The 13624-nt window shown below is 39.9% G+C and overlaps 2 protein-coding genes across 9 annotated transcripts in view; one reads left to right on the plus strand and one right to left on the minus strand.

Moving 5' to 3' along the window:
* Window positions 1-13624, plus strand: part of LOC119235894 (uncharacterized) — a 71817-nt gene that overhangs the window by 38700 nt on the left and 19493 nt on the right. For all 8 annotated transcript variants that reach the window (XR_005122935.2, XR_005122934.2, XR_005122938.2 and 5 more), the window contains one exon: window positions 12716-12774. The gene's annotated coding sequence lies outside the window, so the exon portion shown is untranslated. The remainder of the gene's footprint in view (window positions 1-12715; window positions 12775-13624) is intronic.
* Window positions 1-13624, minus strand: part of PLPPR5 (phospholipid phosphatase related 5) — a 110032-nt gene that overhangs the window by 24907 nt on the left and 71501 nt on the right. The window contains exon 5 of the mRNA XM_054691853.1: window positions 3156-3332. Within this exon, the coding sequence (XP_054547828.1) occupies window positions 3156-3332 (177 nt within the window). The remainder of the gene's footprint in view (window positions 1-3155; window positions 3333-13624) is intronic.

The raw sequence follows: 13624 nt of genomic DNA on the forward strand, positions 1-13624 counted from the left end.
CTAGCGATCCCAGAAGTGCAGTGAAGTGTCTGGATTTGTTTTTATGCTTTTGCTTTTTTACTAGCAATGAATTACATTGTACTGTGTACAGAAAAGGAATACAGTTACAGGGTGTTTAGAGGAAAGCCTCAAGTGAGGAATCAACTCGGAACGAATAGATCAACATAGAGAACAAACATGGATCTTTAAAATTGACAGGATATGGTCAATATGCAGGAGAAATAAGGAAAAGAGGAAATAGTTCTGTAGTAGAAATGAACTGGGACTAGATGAATCACCAGGTGTGGAGGATGAATGAGAATGAGTCAAAGGCAAATGCTAGACTTTGGGTCTGGGTGACTGGGGGATGACACAGTCATCCTTTAACAGAAACACAGGCTTGGAGATGGTTATGCTCATTTTGTTGGAATCACTTTAGATTCTGCACACACTGCAAGAAAACTGGATACATCCCAGAATGTTGCAAGCAAGCCAGAACTGTCGTCACTGCTTGAAATAGTCTCCTTAGTTGTGCAAATGTGGGATCCAGGAATCATCATAGTTCGTTTCCCCCCCTTTTTCCCCATCTTCTCCAAACCATTCCCCTCCTAAACATCCCTGGACATGTCCTCCCTGGACATCTTCCCTCTCCTGGTGTCCTCTGAGTTCCAGTTTCTGCCATCTTATTTCCCTGGTTCCCCGTAACCTGTCTCCTCTATCCTCACCTGGAGTTTCATTTTGCATCCAATATATTTTCAAAGCACAGATTTTATCATAGAATAAAAGGGACAGAGAAAACAAACTCATTTATGGGGCTTATTTCAGTCATTCATGTGGCCATTCACTAAGCTTACCACCGTTTCTTTTGACCTTAATAAATCCTATAATAATCCTTTAAGGAGGTTGTTATTAGCTTCATTTAGAGAGGAGGAAGCTGAGGATCCAAAAGGTGAGAGAAGGTGCTCACTGGCACAAACTGAGTACATAAAGGAGCTGGGATTCAAGCTGGCTGTTCCTGTTTCCACTCATTTCAACACAGTGGCTCTCAAAACAGCTATATTTTAAACAACCCAGATGAATCTAACACAAAAGGACATTCAGCCTGGTGTACCTTTCCATGCTCCTATCTCGTCACTTAAGCTGGATGACAGGCACCACTCCAGGACACCCTTGGCCTGGAATGTACTAGGTAAGCATGTTCATGTACATGCTTATTGCGGGAAGCATCTCGTTGTCTCTGTGCACTTTGCAATTTGTGTCTCATTCCTTTTCACCAGCCTAGATATACCTGCTTTGCAAACTTCTCACATTTATATATCAGCACCCTCCCAACTTTTCCCTAATCCCAACCTCTGTCATTACATTTAACCCTCTGTAATACAAACTCTTTGTCTGTCTCATCCTACCAGAATGCAATCTCTTTATGTAGCCTGTGTCTTTTTCATGTATTTTTTCCCAGCACCAAGCACAGTGCCTGCATTATGGGAGGGCCACAGTAAAGGTTTACTTTCGAAGGAAAAGAAGGGTGGGAATGTGGGGGGGAATAGCCCGGCAATTATTTTCTGACTCCCTCCCAAACCAGACGGTACTTGAGCCTCCTTGCATCCTGCACAGCGCTGGCACCTGTAGGCAGTCACACTCAGAGACAGCTGTAAGTGAATGCGTAAATGCTGGTTCCATTGTTAATAGTTAAAGCATTATTTCCCATGGCTTTTCAACTGGAGCATTTTCCTGGGTGTGTGCTGATTTAATTGGAGGCCATTATACATGTTCTGAACATGAGCACTAGGCGGGTAGTTGGAGGGTCACAGTCCAACAGCATGCACCACATGGTTCTCAGTGGGGAAGTGACTGGGACGATGTAGGGTTCTAGTTAGGGCTTTGCAGTGTATCCAGATGTTCACTGGAAGTAAAGGGAAGTTGGCAGCAGTCACTGGGAGGATGTTCTGGACTCGTGGAGCTGAATTGCAGTTACATTGATAGTAGTTATTTAAATTCTGACTTTTGGTATGCTCCGTCCCTTGCCTGTGATTATTTTCTTAGAATTTAAGTTTTTTTTTTTTTTCATTTGTTCTATTGCTTTTTCAAATGTCTTAACCGATTTCAACCACAGTGAGTAAAACAAAGGAATGGTTTTGGTTCAGATTTGAGCCCTAGCTTTCCCGAAGGTGCAAGGTATCTCTGGAGAGAGTGAGAGGGTAGGTCTCAGTCTCCTGGTGACCTGGAGAATCAGAATGTGATGCCAGAAGAGCAGCAACACTGGGCAGAGAGTTGGAGGAGGCCTGCTTGACCACAGGGAAGTCTAAGGCCAGGCACCTTAATGGCTCACATTCTTGGTAGTGGGAAGATTCGTGTATGTTTTTGTTTACTGGCTATTAACTAGTGAGAAGGGGTTGAGGAAGGAAATTTAATTGTGAGAGGCAATTTAAATGTAATCAAGAGGGAAATAGTGCCTCACATATGATGTGTTACACAAAAAATATGTTTTGATTTATAGTCCACATTTTTTCATTTGGGTGAAATGTTATATATTCATATTGTACTGATTACTTCTAAAGTTAGATGGAAATATATTTTCCAATAACCAAAGCCTACAGAAATATTCCAGGGAGATTCTGTGATGAGGTGAAGCCTGGTTACTCCCATTAGAAGTCACTGCTTAAGCTTTTCACTACTCGGAAAAATCCGATTTGCAGTCGTATTGTCTTGGAAATTATTCATGAATTTTAAGCTACTGAAGTGAACTGGTTCATCTCACAAATGAGGTTTTCCTGTAGTGTGCACTATAAGATGGCGGTTCACGGAGAGTTCTTGCTGAGGTACGCAAGTGCTTGCTCGCACATGGTCCAGATACTCTAGGATGTGCTAAAAATTGTTCAAGGGTTTAAACAACTGTCTTAAAACCTATTCGAGGAGGACTCTGTGTTTTTAGCCCTGTTTACTTTATTTGAAAATATTTTGTTCCTCTTTAAGTGTAGAATTTACATGTTTTTATTCTCTAACCTGACTTTAGGCAGAACGAATGATGGAGGAAGAAGAAATGAATGACATAAAAACATGGATTATCATTTATATACCACATCAAATAAGCCCAATGATTCACACTTGTATTTTCTTAAGGGTGGCTATACAAGTTAATTAAAAACCCATTATAGCCAGAAAAATTTTGTACTTACCAGAAATACTGCTATAGATATCCCAACCAGAAAGCCTGCTATCACGTCTGACCAGTGATTTCGATACTCTGCTACTCTGTTGAGTCCAGTAAGAAAGGCCAGACACATTAGGCCCAAGCATAGGACCGGCTTAGCAAGTCTTGTTCCTTTGGCTTTGATTGTATTGGTAATGTACATCTGAAATTTGAAATGAAAAGCATGACTTCTCATGGTAGCATTTCCTGAATACATATCTATGTGGATGTACACACACACATTTATAGACACATCTATGCCTGTGTGGCTCAAATAAATAATAAATGTTTTGAATGAAGCTTCTTAAAAGTAGAATTTGAGAAGTTCTGATTTAATTTTACTTACCTGATATTTACTACTGGCCGTTTCTTATGTAATATAAATCACTAGAAACACATCTAGAATAGAGAGCATCTAGAATCATCTAGAAACAGAGCATATACTTGTGTCTTTTAACATTTAATGTACCTATTGTTTGAATTGAATTTGCATTTTAGATCAATAGTATTAGAAGAGGGAAGATGAGTGTGTGTAGTGTTGGTGTTTTTGAATGCTCTATTGAGAGGATACAGACTTGATAAAATCAGAACTTGTGGGCCTCCCCGGTGGCGCAGCGGTTGGGTGCTGGGTTGCGAAGCTGCCCGCAGCGCTGGTTCGATCCCTGGCTGCTCCCCGGCCACCGGAAGAGGGTCCCACATGGCGCGCAGACCTCTCCTGCCGCCCGCTGCTCCCCTCAGCAGTGTACTTCGGTCCTTCTGCCTGCTCTGCTCCCCACTCTGGCTCTGGTGAATTCTCTCACCGTCCTGCGCTTCTGACTGTACCCAGTGCATGTATAAACAAACAAACAAACAAATAAATAAACATGCCTCTATTAAAAAAAAAAATCAGAACTTGTGAACAGTATTATAAAAAATAAAACACAGTAGGTTTTGACAACAGATATTTGGAGAAGTAAGATTCAATGGTTCAGTGGAATCCCAAGGTTTGCTTTCCAGCTGTTAAACTTTATCAGCCAGAAATAGAACATAAAAAATGTGATTATAATGGGGAAAAATGTGTCACCTAAAACCAGAACAGAACAAGAATTGGATACCCACATTCCTGGCATCGCCACACGTGCCAGTGAAGAGCATGCAGTGTTAATGGATTAAATGAACCGTGTCCCCGTGTTGTGGGTCACTATGTTCAATAAATCAAATCTGATTTATTCTATAGCCCAGTTGCTTATCATTTAAGCCATGTGCTGGTATAGGAGCATATCTGTTGGGGAAACCTGTCTATTTTACTTTTTTTTTTAATTTCTAATCATTAGTAGAATAAATATGAAAGAGATGGCTTGGTGAGTACACTCAGTTTTTATGGTATTAATGTCAGTACTTGATACTGGTGTTATACCTAAGAGATGAAACCAAGTTTCTTTTTTTGGGGGGTTTTTAGTTCATGGCAACCATTTTAGGATGCTATGACTCAGTCATTATATGCTCCCCGCACCACCCTCCCTATCCAGGGCAAGGTTTGTAGCCCTAAGTTGTCAGAAGGATTTGTATGAATATTTAAATAACCCTTGGGGCACAAAGATCTACTTAGCTAAGTTCAAGCCCTTTGCAGTCCATCACAGGTTTAAATACTGTAGGGAAAAAGAAAAGTTGAATTGTCTCCATCTCAGACCTGTGGCCTTAGGAGCTAAAGCAACGTATTCTGAGCTTGTACTCAGAAGAGATGATTAATTTCATTTATGAAGTATAAGTATATATGAGAAGGAAAGAGAAAGATGAGAGAGAGGGAATGATGTTCTTGCCATTCTGAGAGAATGTGTTAAGAGCTCTGCCTGCACAAATCAACAAGGCAAGCATATCACACCATTTCAGGTCTCCAGTGATGCAGAATAGAGCAGTTCCTTATGTGATTAGTGCATATGAATAGAGAGTGAAATTTGGGTTGCTGGAGAGATTTCCTTTAACACAGCTTCAGGACAGATTAATGATTTTTTTTCTTGAAAGATTTATTTATGCATACAAAACTGGGGTACAGGCCAGAGATGCAGGGTGTGAGAATATTCACCAGAGACAGAGTGGGGAACAGAACAGGCAGACTGACTGAAATACACTGCTGAGGGGAGCAGCGGGCTAGGGGAGAAGTCTGTTGCAGGAGAGGTCCCCTGCCCGGCTGGCCGGCCGGGGATCGAACTCATGCTGTTCAGGCTGGGAAGAGCTTTGCAGTGCTGTGCTTAACTCCTTGTGCTGCCAGGGAGGCCAGATTAATGATTTCTTACCTTTGCATTTCTTCACAACTGTCAGAACCATCCTTATTAAGATAAAATAAATAAGGGATGATAACTGAATAATATTAATGCTATTATGAAAGTTAACATTTAAATGAATGATCCCTGCTCAAGACCATGCTTTAAGCATTTTTATATTAAATATCATATTAAGTCCTTAAAAATGACCGTATAAGTCAGGTAACATGATTACTTCACTTTGTAGGTGAAAAATCTGACTCAAGCTAAGGCTTACAATGAAGAATATTCACCTTGACTCTCGAGGTGACCTTGTTGAGAGAGGACAATGGCCAATTTTTATGTAATAGGGAGAGCAAAATGGGAAGTTAGGGGAAAACAGGTACCTCTCAACCTTCCTGTTTTCTTTCTTCATTGATTTCTTGCCTGGAGGAAATGCCCAATTCACATAAGTATCACTGAATGCAAGAGAGCTGAGATTAAAGATTAGAGAAAGAAGGCCACTGCAGTATCATAGGGGTGAAGTTACATTTCTGCTAGGCTGTTAGGAAGAAGTTGGCAGCGTGGTCCATGTGAAAATCTACAGGATCTTTCTTTCTTTCTTTTTTTTTTTTTTAAATTTTGCCTTCCTTTTCATCTCCAAAAGCCATCTCAGATGCAGCCCAAGTCCTTCCTTGTCCAAGTTATGTAGGCCTAAAATAATCTCTAAGCCTGGATACAACCCTCTACAGTTTCTCTTCAATGTTACAATCATCCCTAAGTTGCTCTAATGATGCAAGCATGTTTTATAAGGAAATGTAAGACAGTCTAGTCACTGTGCAAACTGTGCACAAACTTCCACTTTAGGTGTGGCCTGGGACTTGTTGCTTCCTCCATCAGATTCCTGCTTAAAAGGCTAGAAGCAGAATGGAAGACTGAAGTTTAAAGGTTATAAGGGAATGGCCTCCCTGGTGGCACAGAGCTGTCAAGCTATCACCAGCCACTGCAGCATGAGTTTGATCCCTGGCCAGGGAGCTAATCCACATATGGCGCAGCAGACCTCTCTTGTCTTGCCTGCTGCTCCCCTCAGCTGTGAATTTCAGTAGATCTGCCTGCTCTGCTCCCCACTCTTTGGTGAATCTTCTCACTGCCTGTACCTCTGGCCTACACCACAGTTAAATAAAAATAAATCTTTAAAGGTTATAGAGGAAGGTGTCTTTGTTCAAAAATATTCAACTTTGAGGTGGATCTTTACAGTGTTTTATATTACACAGATTTTTTTCTGGGGCATAATCAGTTGACATGGCTATCACAAACGAAAAATTAGTTTCCACTTAATATCTGGCAACTGTTTAGTACTTTATGAATGGAAGTGCCTTTTAACCAGTTTAATTGTGTTATCTGTACAGAAAGTCTATTAGTCTTAATTTGAAAAATAGGAAATTATGGCATAAAAATCTATTAAGCAAGTTTGGGTACAGGACAAAAATTGATTATGTATGCTCTCTTGGTTTTTAATTCACTTAGGGAAGCATGTAGGTTAACCAGATGTCAAAATGTAGCTAAAATAAAGCAAACAGAAGGAGGTATGATTTGAGCTGGATGGTATCCACTCATTCCTCAGGGGTCAGTGGATGCTAACTATCTTCTGGGCCAACACATTTAGGCGTTATTAGCAGACCTCATTCATCCATTCCAGGAATATTTAGTAACACAGAGACACAGAACACCGATGCTGATCACATGCTCCTCATTAACAGGCTGGTATATGTTCTACATTTTTTCTCCTTGTGAGTACAAACATCTATATAATCACTGACACACACACAAAGGGATTTTGCTTGTTTCCTTTTACTAAAATGTAATCACAATGCTTATATTACTCAGTAATGTGAACTGACTCACTTGTTATAATAAACATTCATCTGTTGGGTAAATTTAGAAAGAATGTAGAGTTTTATAACAATACTATTATAAGAACAAAAATAAATAAAAACATGCAAATATTTGTATCTGTTAAGCGTTTAGTATACATACTTGAAACTTTCTTCAAAGAGGACACATCTAACGTAATACTCAGAAAGATGAGTACAAAAGTTGCTTATCCTTTTTTTTTTTTTGTGTGTGTGTAGAAGACCTGAGATGTAGGCCAGAGGTACAGGGGTGAGAGGATTCACCAGACAGTGTGGGGAGCAGAACAGGCAGCTCTACTAAAATACACTGCTGAGGGGAGCAGCAGACACGAGAGACAGGAGAGGTCTGCTGTGCCATATGTGGGTTAGCTCCCTGGCTGGGGATCAAACTCAAGCCACAGTGGTAAAAGCGCTGAGACTTAACCTCCCTAGGCCACCAGGGAGGTCCTAGCTTGTCCTTTCTTAGGATATCTGTCACAATGCATGGTTTTTATTAGGTTTGGTTGTTTCTGTCAAAATGAGGATGTAGAAGCCAAGTCTGTGTTCTGCACTGGAAACCTTGTGCTTAGTTAGCTCTTGCCAGCAACACATTGAGTAAAAGAATGAAAGAAAGAATGGTTTAAAAAAGCAAAGGCACAGAGGAAGAGATTATAAGTATTTTCTTTGTGGCATTTCCACTACCTAAAACCCTATTCTCTAATCTTTTTTTTTTTTTTATAGAGGCATGTTTTATTTATTATTTATTTTGTTTGTTTGTTTGTTTTTTGTTTATACATGCACTGGGTAGAGTCAGAAGCGCGGGAGGGTGAGAGAATTCACCAGAGCCAGAGCGGGGAGCAGAGCAGGCAGAAGGACCGAAGTACACTGCTGAGGGGAGCAGCGGGCGGCAGGAGAGGTCTGCGCGCCATGTGGGACCCTCCTCCGGTGGCCAGGGAGCAGCCGGGGATCGAACCGGTGCCGCAGAGGCCGCGGGCAGCTTCGCAACCCAGCGCTTAACCGCTGCGCCACCGGGGAGGCCCTAAAACCCTATTCTCTATTTCTATGTATATGTTTTTATCTGTTCCTTTCCCTGGAATACTCTGTTAGAATGGACTGTCCATTCAGTCAGTGTTCTACTTGGCATGCATTGAACACCTTCTACATAGTAGGCATTCAAAAATTATTCAGTGATTGAATGAATCAATGTAAGAATGCCATACTTGGGGGAAAGTGAATTTTGAACTTTCTATTTTCTGAAAGTACATATAACTCTCTGAAATGCTCTTGCATATGTATTTTTCTTTTTTACAAGCTGGGCTGGATACTTCCTATCAGGCTAGGGAGATGCATGTTGGAATTCTGACCTATAGAACTCAAGACAGTGAAATTGAGTTATTATCAAGTTTGTGATAATTAGGCATGATGTCAAAAAAAAAAAAAACCCTACTGCAATAACAATAAGTCAGTATCTGCTTAATATATGAGTGAATGAATGCACTGGGTGCTCGCAAAATTATCCATAGGAGGAGATAACTGTGGCACAGAGATCACATCTACTTTGGAGTGAGTAAGATCCTACCTGTTGAGTCCTATCTCTGTCCCTTCAATTAGACAAGTCATTCATCCTACCTAAGCTTTGGTCTCCTGATGTATGAAATACAGAGCACTAAAAGGATTAAATGGCATAATAAAGCATGTTCTGGACATAGCACAGAGCTTGGCCCCTACTGGCTCCTCAGTAACTGCAGGGGTTAAGTCAGGGCCAGGCTAGAGACCATACAGAACCAGGGCCCTGATGTTGAGGGCAGTGCCTGACATGTGGAATCATTAGTTTTCTAGGGGTGTCATGGCCACAAATGTAGAGAAATTAGTTCCTTCTCTTGTATTCTTGGTTCATGCCATACCCCTACCCCGCCCTTTTAAGTTCTACGCCTAAAGACATCCACTAATGGGTAGTTTGCAGGAGATTATCATGTACTCTTTAGCTTTTGCTTCCTCTTTCCTATGGACTAATTGACCTCAGTTCTGCCCATCCCTATAGAAACCCTTGAGTGGCCAGATCCCCCTCCACAGCCTAAACACAATTCAGACCTTTCAGGACTGTGATGGGGAAGTACTTGTGATCTACTGTGGTCCCCCAAAATGTAGATCCCCAAATTAAGCTCAACGGTGCACCTGTCCTCTGACCACACTTTATTTAGTCTTACTCATGGGTTGATACGTCATAATCAAGATGGGATTGACTTGTCTTTAAGCTGATTTTCAGGTTTCGACTATTTTGCTTAATATAATCTAAAAGAGCAATAGGTTTATTTTAACCATATAGCTTTATTTGTCTTATTGTACATGATCTACTAAATCCTCCAAGACTTCCCCACAAGGACTGATTCCCTGGCAAGTTCCCCTTATCTTAGATTCCTGGAATTGTTTAAAAAAATGAAAATTTTGTAATTGTTTTCAAAATGACATTCCATCCTGTCAAGACCATTCTGAATGTTTATGCTGCCATCTCTCACATTACTTCTCTTTCTCCCAGTTTCCCTTTAGTTCCATATAGCTAATAACCAGATAGCATGTAGGGTCGAACTTGATGGCACTGATCTCGAAATCTGTTCAATATTTATAAATAGATTTGGCACAAAGATATTCAACAAAATTGGGGGATTCACTTAATACTCCAGTTATGCAGTGTCCTGGTCTTACTGCATCCATACTTACCTATGTTAATAAATTTGCCAAACAGCAGTGTAAAGGTATCTTTAGGGTGCAGGGTATGGAGCAGACTTGTGATGGCAGATAATGGGATGGAGGAAAGGCCATAGTCAAGATTTGTGTTTACATAATTCAGACCTTTCAGAGCTGTGATGGGAGATGCAATAAATGGTGGTATAGTGAAGTCATAAATTTTATATACTGTAGTCTAGATGCCATAAAACATGTAACTACTCTTTTCCATAGCTAATCTGAATTTCATCACGCACATCCATCCTGCACTGAAAAGGAAAAGAATGGAAGAGGGAGAATGTTGAATAAACATTTACTTCTCATATCTAACTTTCTGGCAAAAGGACATAGGGGTCTGGTTTAAGGCCTGAGAGACCTCAGTGGCCAACCCCCAAAAGGTCACAGTGCTGCCCGCACTGAGTGTTTCCTCAGTCTCCATTGGCCCACACAGCTGAGTGCTGCCCCCATGGGGCAAGATGGGAGATCGTTGGTAACCTCTGCTAATGCCTGCGAACCTGTGTTCCCTCGATCCATCCAAGCTCATGGGCTGCAGAGACCCTCAGAATATCCAGCACAATATCATCCTACCCCAGGGGGGTGGTCTGCCCTCCCTGGCTGATAGCGTCCTCTGTTCCACTCTCCTCTGCTGCACACCCTTCTCACCCCAAGGGTGCAGTGGAGTCAGGTTGCCCAGCTTCAAGCCTGAAATGAGAGGCAAGCACATCTGTTTCCTGTGTTCTCATCAGAGTTTGTATTATCTTGTGGCCAGTTTCCTTCTCAGAGTTTCTAACCTAAGGGTGCTCACCTTTGCTGTCCTCCAGTACTCCCACTTCCTAGACCCCCAAATGCTGCCGTTTTCTTCATGAGGCTGGTGGTACTATTGTACTTGTGTAGCTTGTCTTATATCTCTTAGGGGCATATAATAAAATACTGAGGTCTTTATATTTGCTTCTGGCATTAAATATAGCTTCAGAAATCAGAAATTCTTATTCTCTTTTTACAGAGATAAGGTATTCAAAGTCGTCTTTTCTGACTGGTATTCACTCAACTCTCTTTTTCCCTTCAGCTCGATTGAGGTATAGTGGGCAAATAAAAATTATATGTCCTTCGATGTACAACTTGATGGTTTTATATACATAAACAATGTGAATTAATCACTATGACCAATTAGTTGGCATTCATTATTTCACAGTTACCATTGTGTGTATATTGAGTACATTTTAAGACTGTACCTGCCCTGTTAACAAATTTCAAATATAAATATTGTAATGTTAACTAGTCATTTACTATGTTAAATTCATGCTCACTGTCTCACACACAGGCAGGAATATTATTCAGTCTTTAAAAAAGAGAAAATTGAGGGCCTCCCTGGTGGTGCAAGGGGTTAAGTCTCAGCACTATGAAGCAGCCATTGCAGCATGAGTTCCATCCCTGGCCAGGAAGCTACCCACACGGTGCAGCAGACCTCTCCTCCCTCGCCCACTGCTCCCCTCAGCAGTGTATTTTAGTGGATTTGCCTGTTCTACTCCCCACTCTGTTTCTGGTGAATCCTCTTACCCACCCACCCCTGCACCTATGGCCTACTCCCCAGCTCTTGTATGTATAAATAAATAAAATAAATCCTTAAAAAAAATCCTGCCATTTGCAACAACACAGATGAACCTGGTGGACATTATGCTAAATGATAAAAGCCAGACACAGAAAGGCAGATACTGCATGGATCTCCCTTATATGTGGACTCTTTTTAGTTAAACTCATAGGTGCAGAAAGTAGAATGGTTGTCAGGAGTTTGAGGAGCGGAAAATGGAGATGATGACCCTTTCCTTATGGTTTAGCCTAATATGAGGTACCAAATAATAGATGAAAAATCCGACAGCTGTGTTGTCCAATGTGGCAGTCACTAACTAGTTAACTGTTGAGCACTTGGAATGTGGGTAGTGGACCAAGGATCAGAATTTCCAATTTTGTTTAATTTTAGTCTATTTAAATTATGAAACTGATAATTTGATTATTAGAAAACTCCTGAATATATTTGGGGAAAATCTGGGTATATGCAGCTACGTTTTACATAGCAAATTCTATGAAGTCTAAATACAGATCAATATTCCCAATAAAAATTCAGTATCTGAATTCAGATATATTACAAAATGTCAACCATATACTGGATTTTGAAAACTTTACAGATTTCCTCCCCAGATACTGAATAATTTTTATATTGACACACATTGGCATGGTATCATCTTAGAGTTGGTTAAATAAAATATATTTTAAAAATTAACTTTAAAACCTAAGAACTGTTAGAAAATTAAAAATTATACATGCAGTTCATTTTGTATTTCTATTGGACAATGCCAAAGTAGACAAGAACATCCCTATTTTAGGGTAATGAATAATATATCAGTTTATATTCAAACAAGGTTACACAAATTCATCATTTATCCCTATTTAAATATTATATTGGTTGGAATTGAATACTGAACCTAAAACCATTTTTTAGGATACTTGAGTCATTGAAAAATACTTGTCTTTACCTCTTTATACTTTTATATTTATCAATATATTGTTATTCATATAGAGCATAATGTAAAATGATACTAATTTAAATTTCAGCATTAAGCTATCATATTCGGTCTATTTTTTCAGATTCTGATTAGCATAACAGCTGTTTTACCTCATCAAGTTAGTCAATTGTTTTTTATTGATTTCTTTAGATCCTTGGACAATTCCATATTTTCAGTGCAAACCAGGAGGAAAAGCTCAATTATAGGAGGTTAGTACTCTGGTTAGTAATCTGTGTTAATATGTCAGTAATCTGTGGCTTAAGACTATTTACTTTTCATAGTCTTAGTTACGTTAATCTGTAAAGTGAAGATGATGATAACAGTTTGTAACATTTAATGTAATGATCATAGAAGGAATATAAATTTCATTCTCACCCGGCGACATGAAAAAAATTTTTTTTTGCTTTGTGAATGAAACAAATCTAAAATTTTAAAAGAGCTGGATTTGAATTATAACTACACATTTGCTGGAAGAAATAAATTTAGTTGCCAGACTTGTGGACATGGGAATATAGGTTCTTAAACATATACTGGACTTGAAAATTCAAGAGTAACTTTCACTTTCTTTACAATATATTTAATGGGTACTAACAAAAGATTACATAACCACAGACACTGAATTTATCATGTAGCTGATCTTGAATGGGCAAACTGAGGACTGAACAAATGTGATGTAAATAATAACAACCTCAGTGTTGAGGACCAGCTGGTGCGTGCAGTTAGGATTGGAATATGCTCAGTGACTCAGCTGTCCCCTGCACAATGGCCAATTGATGGTCTGCTGGTAAATAACAGCCCCTTCATCAAGGACACATGTACCTTATCCCTGAAGTACAGCCCGGGCTGATTTTGCATGCAGACCATTTCTCTGCGCTGTGACCCCCTGATAAATATATTGTACCTGTGGTACTTCGTCTATCAACTAAAAGAACAAACAGCACTTCTACTTGACATCTTCTGTCACCTACAAGATTGAGAATGACACCTATTTATCATCTAACATTCATTTTCCATGTACCAGATGAAAAAATAAGATCATACTTAGATGAAGAGATTTTG

This window comes from Talpa occidentalis, unplaced genomic scaffold (genome assembly GCF_014898055.3).
Source record: "Talpa occidentalis isolate TD23 unplaced genomic scaffold, MPIMG_talOcc4v2.1 talOcc4.9, whole genome shotgun sequence".
NCBI lineage: Eukaryota > Metazoa > Chordata > Mammalia > Eulipotyphla > Talpidae > Talpa > Talpa occidentalis.